We start from the raw sequence: 15,040 nt of genomic DNA, 5'->3' as shown, positions 1-15,040 counted from the left end.
AAAATCATAGTTCAGTGGTCCTCTCAGGCCCCAAAGCGCTGCATATACTGCACATTGATAATATGCCCCTGCATTTGTTCTGTTTTCAATGGCCGGCTCCCAACACACAGCTATGAAGTGAAAAACAATGTACTTTCTACTTTGCTTATCTTGGCTGGGGTCTCTGGGAGAGTAGAGGTTACTGGCCTGGGTACTTAGCAGTAATGTTTTTTACTCCAGGTCCTGGCATTCTTTGTCAGAGTCCTAAGCTAAATGCATAAGAAACAGGATAAGGAAGATCGACGAGGAGGTAGTAACTAAACTCACCAGTATCATTTCCCACTGCACTAGGAAAAGAGTAAAGGAGCACAGCAAATGTTGGCGAGGTCTAAGCTGCCACACCTGGACCTGCATTAGTTGTATCATGCATTGTCCTGGACTCCTGTCAATACTGTTAACCCAGAACAGTCATTTACCTGTAGCCTGACGGGCTCTCCAACACAACGAAGGATGCCGGGCTCATTTTAAGCCTTGCACAGTGTGAATGTATAAGAAAAGACTTTATTAAATGTGTATTTACTCCATGGGTAAGGTATTAATGATGTGGTTCGATTGTCAGTCACGCTTCGTGTCAGCAAACAGGGAGAGGGCTTGCAACAAGACAAACCAGAATGTATGTACGACCCTAGTCTTTTGGTGAACTGAAGACTCCCATCCTCACAAGTCCACTTTAATTGATGCCCTAGGTGCCCAAAGGTCAATGTAAGGCGGGCGTAAAGGCGGCTATTGAGGTTGGATTCCGGCACATTGATGGAGCCTACCTGTACCAAAACGAGGTAGAAGTTGGAGAAGCCATTCGGGAGAAGATCGCAGATGGCACAGTGAAGAGAGAAGAGATATTCTGCACTGGAAAGGTAAGGTTAAAATAAACTGACTTGCTAATATTTTAGTTCACAAGTGTCTTTGTGTCTCATTTTCTCTGGAGGCTAAAGTTCTCCTTATGAGTTTAAATAAATTTGCAAATACCTATGGCAAGCTTTCCTCCAGTTATCAAACGGTGATCTTGTCCTCACTGAATTGAAATGTATGATGGCAGGGAGGGAGCAGAAGGAGGTAAGACCGTTTCTGATGGTGTTTAGACAAAATGTAGGAAATAAAGTTTGTGCCAAGTATATCGAGGACAAAGATATTGTGAAGGTAAGTTTCTATAGGTAAGCAAGGTGCCCTAAAGTAACTACGAATTGAAATATCTTTATTTTGATTATAAATATCATTATAAAAGCATAACCACAAAACAGGAGAACATGCATAAAACAGTTAAAACCATTCCATAGAAAACCATATGACCACATTAAAAATAAGAACATACATAATCCAGTTAAAACCATTCCATAAAATCTATATACATCATAGGAAGACTGCTCAATAGGTAACTAAAAAAAGTGTCATTCTTCATTACTACGCACATAAAATAGAACAGCAGAGCATTATACTGAAACCCATAATTCTTCACTTTATTTCAAAACAGGGTGCTTTTCAGAAAAGAGGAAACTGCCAAAACAGGAAGGTCATCTAGCAGATGAAGATAAAGAAAGGTGGGACTAAATTGAATGAAGCCCTTCGCTTTAAGAATTGGTGTTAAAAATCTCCTCCTGGGTGGTTCATAATGCCTGCAAAACAGGACAAAATGCTCAAGAGTCTCGAGCGAGGCACCATCGCAATGGCAAGGCTTGATAGAGAGGGAAGGAAAGATTGACCCAAATGATGCCCAAATTGAATCTGGTAAGAAGCGATCTCTCCCACGGATTTCTGACAAAGGAGATATACGCTTCTGGGCCAACTGTAGTTTTCAGGAATAAAAGGTGTCTCAAAGATACTCAGAGCTAGGATTGCTCTCCGTTCTCTGGCCTGCTGGAGAAATTGCTCCTTGACTAACCTTGTGTCACTCCTAGCTATTCGCTGTGGGCTATGGTACAAATCCGGGCGCCCTATCTGGGAAGCAATCCCTTTAATATAATTTAACCACAGGATTTTGTGATCTTGCTCACAGCTGAGGCAATCTTTAATGATCTCTCTATTGAAAGCAGTGTGCTCGCTGCTCCACACTGTAATCCATAAGATCATCGGAGTAATTTTCGCAAGGTCTTCTGCATAGTCAAGATCGAGCTCATCATGTACGAAGAAGCTAGAGCTTGAAGGACCTTGGCCCAAAAGCCTTCTACAAAAACGATTTTCTTTCCGTTGTATGGACTGGCAATTTCGATATCCCCAGATAGCCACCCCTTATAAGAGAACTGGCAGATTTTCAGCTTATAGATCTAGAGGAGTGGTAAAATCGGTTAGGTTTGCTCCCCAACATACAAGAGAATCTAAACAAGGACCCACAAGCTTGATTAAAACTAGAACAATGATTAGCAAGACAAGGGGTCCAAGTATACTGCTGATCAAAGGTAACCCCCAGATAGGGAAATGAGGCAACCCTATTGACAACCTGCCCCTGAATCGTGATTGGTCTAAGTTTAGAAGGACGCTGCCCACAGACCATTTAAGGTGTCTTCGCAGTGTTGACATCTAGCTCCAGTTCCCCCATGAATTGAACAAAAAAGGTACACCAAACCCTCAAGGCCATTTGATGTGTGCGATAGTAACACCGCATCATCGGCATACAATAGTGAGGGAACCAAGGTGGACTTTACCCTCAGTATATCTTTGCCATTGATAGCCAGGAAGGGGTTCAGCAGGAACAGTGTAGGTGCCAAAGCACACCCTTACCTGACCCCTCTTGTTAGACTGAAGGAGTCAGAGCACTCACCCTCGGGGCTGAACTTAACTGAGGTTTTAACCCCAGTGTGTAGAGCTCTAAGGAAATTAACAAGAGGTTGTGGCAATCCCAAATTCTCTAGAATACTCCAAAGCTTGGAGCAATTTACCTTGTCAAAGCACAACTTGGTCCATAAAGGCAAGGTAAATCGCTCCCTTCCTCCACACTACATATTTACCCACCAGCAGATTTAAGTTCAGGCACTGCTCCATCGTCCCCCTACCGTCACTAAACCGATAATGGGCTGGACAAAGGACATTATTAGCCCAAGCCCAATCCTCTTTGCAGCTTAGAATAATGCATCCTACAATCTGGGCGATAGCAACCTGGGTCCTGCCTACATCACTTTTTAAAGACCGGGACTATATGACTGCTGACTTCCAAGAGCTCTGGATTTCAGTTTGGGCAGCCGCGTTCAAAACAATAGTTAAAAGTGGAGCCCAAAAACAAGTATTCCCCTTATAGAGGTCCATAGGTACCCCTTTGGGCCCTGGGGCTTTGTTAGAAGGGCTACCCATAATGGCCAGCTCGAGCTCCTCTATTGCAAAATCAATGCCCAGTGTGAATGGTGGCAATGTCTTGGCCGTGCTCAAGTAAACGTCAACACCCAGCGAGCACACCTTCTTGAACTGTGCCACCCACATTGTGGCAGAAATGCTAGTCACTATCCCATCGATAGAAACCTTATAGGCTGGCTTCCCATTGACAAGTCTCCAAAAGCCCCTCGTACCCCCCAAATGACAGGTGCTCAATAACATCTCCCACATTTATTCCTTAAGGACTTGCTTTCTATTTTCCACTGCTACTTTGTAGGCAGCCCTGGAGTTGTTGGTCCCTGGGCTTCATCTTGAGGGCATTATACAAGTGCTTACTTGCCAATCTACAGTTTTTGTCAAACCACCCTGCTACAGAGTTTCTAGGGGGCCCAGGCATATCAAACATAATGGATCTGATGGAACAGTTTAAGATCTGGAAATCGATCAGAATCACCTCTGCTGGGGCTTTGTACGATAGCAAGGAATCTAAAATCATAGTCAGGCTTGCCTTTATCAAATTCTTCTGCAGCTTGGGGATCGGACTTTACGCCATCCAATCCTTCGTCCCTGATCTTTTGGAAACAAGCCTGTCATCCTGATGGTTCTAGTTGGTGGAGCAGTGGTTGGCATAACCAACCTCACTTCAATTGTGTTATGGTCTCTGTACCGAGAATCGTATTGAAAGGTGACAAAGGGATTTAGAAGTAAATATATTATCAATAGTCGCCTTGCCCCACCCTACAAAGGTGAGCAGACTACTGAGAGAATCCCCCGCCAGCACCATGAGAATGCAGAGGCAAGCCTGCCTAAGCATGTTGATCAGCAGCCTTCCTCTGGCATCAGGGCCCTCATGAGCAAATGAAAAGTCCCCTGCTAAAAAAGGATCAACAAAGGTAGAAATGGTGCCCAGTTCTGCATTAAAATCTCCTGCCGAAAAGACATTAAAGCAACCCAAGTTTGAGCCTGACCTGCCCTCCAAAATCGAAAGTACTTGAAAAAGTGTATTGATCTGGCAGCCCAAATCACATACTGAGTTGTAAAAATTTACTAGAAAAAATTGAAAACTTTGGGAGAAAACAGCCCATAATATCTGAATCCCATTATGGGAGAAGGGGACCTGGATAACTCTGGGGTGTTTTGCAATCCGTAACAGGGTAGCCAGACCTCCTTGCTCTATATGTCCAGCGGATGGCCAGGGCTACAAAGCTTTCAAATCCCTCCACTGTGAGTGATCCCTGGGTCCATTTTTCTTGTAATAAAATCACATCGAATTGGGAAATAAATATCAGCCACTCTGAGTCAAAGATGTTATCCCTGAGTCTCAAACAGTTCATTGAAAGAAACCTGTTTTCTCCACCCCCTTCAATACTAATTCCTATGGATGACAGATCATTGGATTTGGTGTCCCCTGTGGTAGACCACAAAACAGTGCTACTTAACAGTCAATCATTGCAATCCAGGTCAGTTGGGGGGGGAACCTGTTACTAGTCAGGGTAGGTGGTGGCACTCCAACACCCAAAGCAGAAAGGGCAGGCCCTGCCACAGTTTGAGGCTGCAGGTGTCTGTAGAAAAAGCCCAAAGGCAAGATTTTAATTGCTGTATCAGGCATAAAGGTTTCACATGGGGTGTAGATTAATCACCTTGCATTGTTCTACAGTTGACCACTATTCAATCGCCAGCAATCTTCTTTCCCAGAGGACCCACCCAGTCCACCCTTCTTGCAAATAATATGTCACTATACTCCCTGATGTTGAAATTAACGTTGCGACACAGCCAATGGCAGACTTTATTTAAAAGGTCAGCGGTAGATTTCTCCCTAAGTGACCTAAGGCAGGGCAACCCTGTTATAACCACAACATATGGGCAGCATTGAGGTGGCAAATTTAGGGTATGGTAAATTGTTGGCCCTCCGAGCTACCGCCCCTTCAACCTGGGCTAAAGGGCCTGAGAAAAGGTCACCAGAGCTGGGTGCCAAGATTAGGGGGAGGGTCAAATCAGTGTGATCAACAAAAGTCTCTGGGACTTGTGTGACTTGTTGGTCTTGACCATTAGGTATGGGCAAACTATAACTTGTGCCCTCCTTAACATCCAGGGATAAATGCTGCTCTGCAAGTTCAATCTTCTTCGCAATCACCCCCATTGCCCGGGTTAAAAAAAGAGTCAAGATTAGAGCCGTGGGAGGGCTTAGAGGGGATTTCCCTAGGTCCCTGCATGGGCTGTTTATGTTTCCCCATAACGCCCTCTATTAAGTAGAAGATAATCCTTGAAAGCAGAGGAGGAGGAACTCACCACAAAAAGCAGTGGGAATGCTGAGTTCACTTTATGCGCCTCCGGGCACAGGCAAGATGATGGCGGCCCCTCCTGCCATGTGTGGAGCTGGGGGAAGTAGTGCAGCCCCCGCTCTCTGTCAACTTGCCCCACGCAGCAGGAGCACAGAGTTCACTTTATGCACCACCGGGTGCAGGCAAGATGATAGCGGCGACCTCCTTCCACGTGTAAAGCTGGGGGATGTAGTGCACCTCCCAGGTCTCTGTCAGCTTGTCCTGCATAGCGGGAACGCTGAGTTCATTTTATGCACCTCCGGGTGCAGGCAAGATGATGACGGCCCCTCCTGCCATATCTGGAGCTGGGGGATGTAATGCAGCCCCGGTCTCTGTCAGTGCGTCCTGCACAACAGGAGTGCAGAGTTCACTTTAATGCGCCATCGGGCACAGACAGGATAATGCTAGCCCCTCCTGCGGCGTGTGGAGCTGGGGATGCAGTATGCCTCCCACCAGTCTCTGTCAGTGCATCCTATGCAGAGTAAGCGCAGAGTTCACTTTATGCACCTCCGGGTGCAGGCAAGATGAAGGCGACTCCTCCTGCCGTGTGTGGAGCTAGGGTATGAAGTGCAGTTACCCCCCCTCTGCTCCCCCAGTCTCTGTCAGCACATCCCACGCAGTGGGCGCGTGGAGTTTTCTTTTTGCACCTATGGGTGCAGGCAAGATGATGGCAGCCCCTCATGCTGCGTGTGGAGCTAGGGTGTGTAGTGTGGCTCCCACCCGATCTCTGTCAGCGCGTCCCCTATAACTCACACCCTCACCATGCACTGCTTATTACCCCAGAAATTTCAGCCCTCATGACATCTTTGATAACATCACTGATAATATCAATGTAATACTTTCAGTTAAACAAATTACATAAAAATTGTGCATGGCGGGAGCGCAAGTTCTAGGTACTTGAGATAACTCTAACGATAAAAGGTGAATTTGTGTCTGGCGATTTTAACATAGATATGAAAAAAGGTAGCACAAAACCCTTTAAAGGAATACATCTGAATAAAAGGCTAGAAAATCTGGGTTTGTGTTGCTTGACGCCCCTCCCAGAGGATGCTCTCTCTGCACAAGTAACTTTTTCAAGTGGTACAAAAAATATAAAATTGACTTCACATTAATAAGTGAAAACGCACTGCCACAGATCTTAGCATACAACTTCCAAGAACGTTCAGAGAGCGACCACTTCCCACAACTCATTAAGATACGGAATGAATGGAATCGGCTTCCTTCCACTAGCATCATAATCTCTGCTCCAGTGACTTAAGATACAAAAAAACTGAAATGGAAGGAGCCGGGCCTTGAGAAAATGATGGAAGAAGTGTATCGCTGTACAGGTAGCACTAAAGAGCTTAAAGAAACACTAAGAAAACAGGAACAAGAAGAACAGCCTCCTGGAGAATGGGTGATGGCTTGGAAGCACTTGTTTGACACTTTATTGAACAAATTCACCATTAAAAAGCGCCTCCCAATTTCAGTAATAGAGGCAAATAACAAAGTTAAAAGCGGTCTAGCGGAACAGCCATGGTACAACAAAACACTGCGCAAACAGAAAAACCAAGTCTCCAGAGAAACAAAAAAAGTTGTAAAGGACATACATTGGGGAAGGAAATCTGATAAAACAAGGCTTTTTTAACTAAGAGTCAAATACAAGAAAAATTTCTGGATGGCAAAATAGAGATATCATGAGGATTTGTGGACCAAGCTTCTCATGTCTAACAAACAGAAAAACAACAACAAGTTCTGGCAATTGATAAATGGGCTAAATCAGGGAAAAACCCACAAGTGAATGCAGGTATTGACACAGCTACATGGGAAACCCACGTATTATCAATTTATTCACTCCCAGAGCATCGTGTGAAGGAGGAGGCCTCTGAGGCAGCAAAAGACTCAAGTATGACAAACTTTGGCTTTAGAGTGAAAATGAAAACAGACTTATCCTTGACTGACAATGAACAAAAACATACTCTAATGAACATAGATATCGAAAAGCTGAGAGGCTTTATAAAGAAACTAAAATGGGAAGGGGCAGCTGGCCAGAACAGAATCCAGAGCGCCCTTTTCAGAGGAGATTCCACGTTCTGGACTCAATATCTGGCTCTGTTTTTTAATGACCTCCAGGGCACTATGGGGCTACCAGACACATGGAAACGCGGTATTCTCCACCCGATATACAAGACAGGAAATCCTGCACCCCCTCAAACTACAGGCTAATAGTCTTGAGTGATGTGGAAGCAAAACTCTATGCAGCCTGTCTATTGCAGCAACTAGCGGAATGGATATTTGAAAGACATCTAATTCCACAATGCCAGACAGGTTTCAGCGCTGGCATGGGAGCCACAACCAATCTGGCAGTCCTGGCTCTGTTGCGAAATAAAGCCAGGCTCAAGAATAAACGTGTTTTATTGACCTGAAGGCTGCTTTTGATTGTGTGCCACAAACCCACTCATGGGAGAAATTGAAAGGTTGGGGCATACCCTGCAGCGTTCTGAATGCAATGATGGACCTGTATACAGGCACTTGGGTGCAAGTAAAAATTGGGGAGGGTGGCCAACTCACCAACAGAATTCCAACAGCAAAAGGATTAAAACAAGGGTGTGTACTAGCTCCCACGCTGTTCAATCTATACCTTGCAGACCTAGCCGATGCCCTAGCAGCCATAAATAATCGTCCACCAGTACTGGCCAGGAAAGGAATAGCATGGCTACGACCACCAATCAGGAGGGGGCTATGACGTCACCTGCCTGACTTGGCCACTCAGAGGCTCCCAGAGCTCCCTGTCAACCTTGGATTCAAGATGGCAGAACCCAGGGGCCCTCTGGAGAAGCTCTGAGCACAACCTCTGGGGTGGTGATGGACAGGGGAGTGGTCACTCCCCTTTCCATTGTCCAGTTTTGCGCCAGAGCAGACACTGGAAATCCCTGAACCGGTGTAGACTGGTTTATGCATGGAGGGCACCAAATGTGCCCTTCAAAGCATACCAGTGGCTTGGGGAGGTTACCCCTCCCAAGCCATGTAACACCTATTTGTAAAGGGAGATTGTGTTACCCCCCTCTCCAAAAGGAAATCCTTTGTTCTGCTTTCCTGGGCTTCAGCTGTTCAAGCAGCAGGAGGGATGAAACCTGTCTGAGGGGTGGCAGCAGCTTGGGCTGCCCTGAAAAACCCCAGAAGGCTGATAGGAGCAATGCTAGGGGTCCTCTAAGTAGCCCCCAGAGTGCATGGAATCATACTTCCAACACTGGCAACAGTAAGGGGGTATGATTCTGATGTGTTTGATACCAAACATGCCTAGGTTCAGAGTTACCAATATGCAGCTGGACATAGGTAGTGACCTATGTCCAGTACATGCATAAAATGGCGTCCCCGCACTCACGAAGTCCAGGAAGATAGAACTGGAGTTTGTGGGGGCACCTCTGCTGGTACAGAGGTGCCTTCACACACAGGTACTTGCACCCTGCCCTCTGGGCTAGGAGGGCCTGCCATAAGGGGTGACTTACAGCGACCTGGTGCAGTGACCTGTAGTGAAAGGGTGCATGCACCCATTTCACGCAGGCTGCAATGGCAGGCCTGCAGAACACTTTGTATGGGCTCCCCATGGGTGGCATAATACATGCTGCAGCCCATGGCGATCCCCTGGTTAACCTAATGCCCTGGGTACCATATACTAGGGACTTACACCCCACATTTGGCATACTGGTGCCCCCATGTAAGTTACTAAGTTACCCAGTTAGAAGGTAGAGAACATAATCACTGGGGTCCTGGTTAGCAGGATCCTAGTGAACACAGTCAAACACTGACAACAGGTAGAACATGGGGTAACCAGGACCAGAAAGAGGGTACTTTCCTACAGATTTATTGTTACAATTTAGAAAATGCCACTTTAATGAAGTTGGCATTTTTCTGTGCTTAGCCCTGTGAACCTGCAGCCATGGTAATTGATTTGAAGAGTTCAACATCAGAAATCAAAAGGTGTTTAATACCATCTGGAGAAAAAAAATCACTCATTCTAAATTCATACTCTTTCATGCAACACACAACACAAAGTTTTCTACAAGAATTAAAGCTTGGATAAAAAATAATACCAGACATGGTTTTCGTTCTTTCAGTAACCTCAAAGGTAACCCCAAAGGCATCATAAACGCTATTACTTACCTTTAAAGCCTTATCACCCGACAAACGTCAGCAAGAATTCAAAGTCTTTTCTGATCTAAATACCTATTACCAGGCCAAGAAGAAAACATGGATAAGACAAAATTTACATCCCATAAAGAATTGTATCTAGGTCTTGGATGTCTCCTTGGCCTAATGCTTTTAAGCGCCCCGCAAACCAAAACATTCCTACCTACAGTCCTGCCATTGATCAGACTTGGCCCTGCCAAATTCCAAGACCTATAGCAGCTAATAGTTTTATAATTAAGACCCTTATCAAACTGTTCTACAAAAAAATTACCTGCTTCTACTATAGGTGACTCCATGGGATCCATATCCCTTTCCAAGCACCAACATATCTTCCATATTCCTCTATACCTCCAGTGGACACCCAGAGTCCGGGATTATCCCTGGGGTTCCTCAGCTCTTCCCAAAAGGCCTGACATTTTTCTAGATCTCCTGATACTCTCCAGGCAGCAAAAAGTTTCAAAGTTCCAGTTAGAACCAGAGGGTGTTTCTCTTCATCTGTGTTTCACAGTAGACCTTGCACTACAGGAAGAAAGAAGGGAATGTCACAAGCTAGTTCCAATGTCACTGGGAACCATGCCTGTGAGACCCAAAATGGAGTTACTAGAACAAGTGAGCACTTCTCCTATCTTAATTCTCAGGATCATGGCGAATGAGGGGAATGCATACAAATTTGCTCCTTTCCAGGATTGTAGAAACATGTTCACCGTTAGAGCACCAGGGTCTGGCATCCAACTGTAGCATCTCTCCAGTTGAAATGTCAGCCTGCTCTCAAAGAGATCTATCTCCAGAGGGCCCCATATCTGACAAAACTTCTTGAAACAAAGACTGTTCAGCTTCCAGTCGCTGAAATCTTGTAAGAACCTTGAATTCTAGTCTGCAGTAACATTTGCCTTCCCAGGCAAATATTCTGCCTTCAGGCTGATCTTGTGTTCCAGACAGAATAGACAGAGTTTCTTTGCTAATTCTGACGGATTTAAGTATCTTGATCCACCTAAGCGATTTATACATGTTAGTGCAGAAAAACTGTCCAGTTTTTAACAGAACCGCTCTGCCATGTAAACACTGTTTGAAACTCATAAGGGCATAGAGTCCTGGCGTCAAATCCTAAAAGTTTATGTGATGCAGTTTCTCTGCATGACACCACAAGCCAAAGCCACCAGTTTCTCGAGAACCAAGGTGTGCACCCCAACCGGTTAAGCTCGCATCTGACTCCAGAACAAAATCTAGAGAACAACCGATGACCACTCTGCCATTCCAGACATCCAGGTTCTTCAACCACCAAGATAACTCTGATCTTGCTTCCCTAACTAGAAACACCTTGTCTCCATATGACAATCCTCCCCAAAAGGCTTTTGCTTTTAATTTCTGCAAGGCCCAATAATGTAAAGGGCCTGTAAAGATCGCTTGAATGGAAGATGACAAGAGATGTAATAGTGTGGCTAGCACCCCCAGGGTTAAGGACTCTTGTTTGAGAACATATCTTAGCTCCTTCTGAATTTCGGCAATCTTTTTTACAGGTAATAAAAGAACCACTTGTATAGTATCTATTGTGAACCCCAAAAAATCTAGGGACCTGGAGGGAGCAAGTACAGATTTCTCCTTGTTTACGATAAAACCCAAACTCACCAAGAGGGACATAACTATGCACAGATCTTTGATAATTTGCGATCTGCATTGTGCATGATAAGTATGTTGTCTTATTAAACAACTATCCAAATTCCTCTCTCCCTGCGGTAGGAAGCAACTTATCTCACCCCCTTGGTAAAACACCATCGTACTGATGATAGGCCAACGGTCAGCACTTGGAATTGGTAAAGTCGAACCTGCCAGGTGAATTGAAGGTAAGGTTGATACTCTCTGGCCATAGGAATGGTAAAATAGGCATCCTTCATGTCTGATTTCACTAGCCAATCCCCCTTTAGTAACATATTCCTTAAAAGATGGATCCCCTCCTTCTTGAATTCTGTAGTCTTGAAATCTGAAGTCTGTAGACTAGGAACTTGTTCAGGTCTCTTAGATGTATCATGGGTCTCCACCCTTTGTCCTTTTTTTTCACAAGGAACAGTGTACTTACAAAAACCTTGTGTTCTAAAGAAACCTGTAGAAAAGTTATTTTTTGTTACAAGGTCTTTACCTTCAATTCTTTCTTGAACGGTGGTTAAACTCAACTCTCTTGGCAAACCTGTTTGAAAGGGCTCTTTCCAAAAATCTATTTTGAACCCTCGGACAGTTTCTAAGGCCCAAGGATCTCGCGTAATTGTTTCCCACACTTGAAAAACAATTCTGAGTCATCCTCCCACTTTTGAAAGGGAAGAAGAAGAAGAACATAAAATCATAGTACTCACCCAAGTATCCTGATGAGCCTTGTCCATGTGACCTAAATCCTCTTCCAAGCTGGGCACGTCTTCTTTGGGGATAAAAGGATGCAGCTGTCCCAGGCTGGTAGCCTTAATTGAGCCTCTTGGATATCTGAAGTTTGTGAAATGGGGCCTTTGGGAACCATGGCCGACAGAAAGTCCCCTTCTGCCGGGCCATTCACAAACACCTGCACTAAAAACTTTGCACATATTAGATTGTGCCTTATCCAGTGCAGTTAATGTCGCAACATATCTGCTGGGTGATTTAATCATATCTTCACCAAAAAGAAGACCTTTTGGATTCTCGGAAGGCCCTTCTTTCACAAGATATGCAAGCTTTGGGTTAATCTTCATTAATACATTTCTTTTTTTTTATAACAACTTTTATTGAGTTTCAGCATCTGAACAAAAAGACACACAGGCCTCATCCCACACAAAATCACTTGAAAATTACATTAATTGAGTACTAGGCATACCTAACTTCGAAGACGTGGCAGTTCTAGATCCAATCTTCTAACTTCCCTCGTTGCAGTTCTACGGGATCTGTCCCAGCCATATCCCCCACACACAGCCGTGTTACCTGGGAAACCCTTAGCCTCATTATCCACCTTCTCCCGTTGAGAGCACTAGTCAACCCCTCTGCACCACTGAGTCATGGTAGGGGAGCTGCAATATCTTGTTTGGCAATCAATAGGGCTGTTCCTAAAAAAGACTTTTCAGCTCTTGTGCCCTCCACGCCTTCCTGGACCTCCAGCAGGATCACCAGGGGGGATGGGGAACCTCCCACCCCAAGGTCTTACTAAGTTCAGCTGTTATAGCAGACCAATATCTGTGGATCTGGGGGCATAACCAACCCATGTTGTAAAAGTCAGCTGGTGTGGCATTGTATCGGGAGCAGCCAGGTTCAGAAAGTAGACCCGCCCGGTGTAATCTCTGTGGTGTTAGATTGGTGCCATGTAAATAGTAGGTGTCTATCGGCCACAATCACGAGGAGATAGTAAGAGTTCCGGGTCCCATCTGGGCATCTCTCCAGTCGTCTTCTTCAAGGGGCCCCATCAAGCCCTCCCAGCAGGCTCTAAGTCAGTCCAAGCTACCTGGGATATTCATGATGAGTGTGCAATAGATTTGGGATATTTTCCCCCTGCCCATAGACCCCATGAGGAGTTTAGCTTCTAGAGGATTAAATCCCAGGAGTGGGTCGGTGTGTGGGACTTGTTCATAGAGAGCCTGACGTAATTGTAAGTATTTATAAAATTGAGTAGGTGTGAGTGCAAATTCATGTCGAAGATCTGGGAACGACTTAATGTGTGTTCCTGACCATACGTCTCCCAATAGTAATAGTCCTATAAGATCCCATCTTTTGAAGCCCTGCAATTTTGTGGATTCACTGAGCCAGGTACCGTACCAGAGAGGGGCTTGTTTTGTGAGTATGTTTGTCCACTGAATGTGTGTTAGTGCAGCCCTCCAGGAGGGCAGGCCAGGCTGGAAAAGGAGACCATGCCCTGGGGGATGGGAGGCCCAAACAGCCTGGATAGAATTTGAGGAAATCCCATAAGTGACAATTCTAGATTGTAGGCAGGATCTCACCAACCACCGTTTAACCAGTTATGCACTACCACAAGGTGGGAGGTTAGGTAATAGAGGTATACATTTGTCATCCCCAGCCCCCTTCCTATGGAGCATGTTGGCAGGTTTGGAGGGCCAGATGGAACCGGGTACCTTGCCATAGAAAGGAGGTCACCATATGATCCTGGGACCAGAACCACGTTTGGGGTATGGTGAGTGGAGTATTTTGGAATAACTTCAGCTGAATCATCACTTTATGAAGAGCGATGTGGCCCATCACATTTAGTGGAAGGGATTGCCATTTAAAAAATCCTGTTTTTTTCTTTTTCACCAATGGCTCCAGGTTGGGATTCTAGGTAAATTCTGGGTGTAGAGTCACCAATATGGCAGAATGTGATGCTAATTCTATGGAGGTGTATGGTGGTTTGCCAATTGAAGCAGTCTCTTGCAGAGGCTATGGGCATCAATACCGATTTGATCAGCCTTCAGTCGGAGGCCCAATGCTTCCCCGAAACACTGAAGGATATGAAGACTTCAGGAGCTTGTGATGGCTGGATTTGCAAGATGGAGGAGGAAGTCATCTGCATAAAGTGCAATGCAGTAGCCAGTTCCAACCCTGGATCTGACCGTCTGTATGGATCAGGTGTGCTAGTGATTCAATTGCGAGCGCAAATAAAAGGAGTGACATGAGACAGCCTTGTCTCGGTCCCCTCCCGATGGGAAATACCTCAGTGAGGATCCCGTTGATATGCACCCTTGCCGTGGGGTTAGAGTAGAGGGCCAACACCAGCTTACAAAAACGTGGTCCCAACTAATCGCGTGTCAGAACTGCCCTCAAGTAGCCCCAGTCCACCAAGTCAAAAGCTTTCTCAAAATCAAGAAAGAGGAGTGCTACATCAATTTTCAATCAGTGTCAGTGAGCCAGGGCCACATGGAGGCGCCGGAGGCAGTGGTGTGTGCTGTGTGTCGGCATGAAACCACATTGGTCTGGGTGTATCAGGATGGGAAGAACAAGCCAGAGGTGCGTGGCTTGTATGGTAACTAGTATCTTAATTTCACAGTTAAGAAGACATATAGGATGGTAGGGCACACAGGAAGTGGAGGGCTAGCAGTCTCGGTATCATCAGTTCTTTGACGTTAGTATAATATTCTGTTGGAAGCCATCAGGACCTGGAGTTTTCCCGGGGGACTTCATGGATAGGGCAGAGGATATTTCTATGGTTGTGAAAGGCTCGTCTAGTATCAGTGCTTCACTTCAAGGCAGTCTGGGGAGAGATAAGTCTGCAAGGA

At 45.4% G+C, this 15,040-nt stretch overlaps 1 protein-coding gene across 1 annotated transcript in view; it reads left to right on the top strand.

The window, feature by feature from the left end:
• LOC138287473 (prostaglandin-E(2) 9-reductase-like) overlaps positions 1-15,040 on the top strand; it is a 186,561-nt gene that overhangs the window by 45,393 nt on the left and 126,128 nt on the right. The window contains exon 2 of the mRNA XM_069227914.1: positions 726-893. Coding sequence (XP_069084015.1) covers positions 726-893 — 168 coding nt within the window. The remainder of the gene's footprint in view (positions 1-725; positions 894-15,040) is intronic.

This window comes from Pleurodeles waltl, chromosome 4_1 (assembly GCF_031143425.1).
Source record: "Pleurodeles waltl isolate 20211129_DDA chromosome 4_1, aPleWal1.hap1.20221129, whole genome shotgun sequence".
NCBI lineage: Eukaryota > Metazoa > Chordata > Amphibia > Caudata > Salamandridae > Pleurodeles > Pleurodeles waltl.
This window is presented reverse-complemented; position numbering and strand designations above follow the sequence as displayed.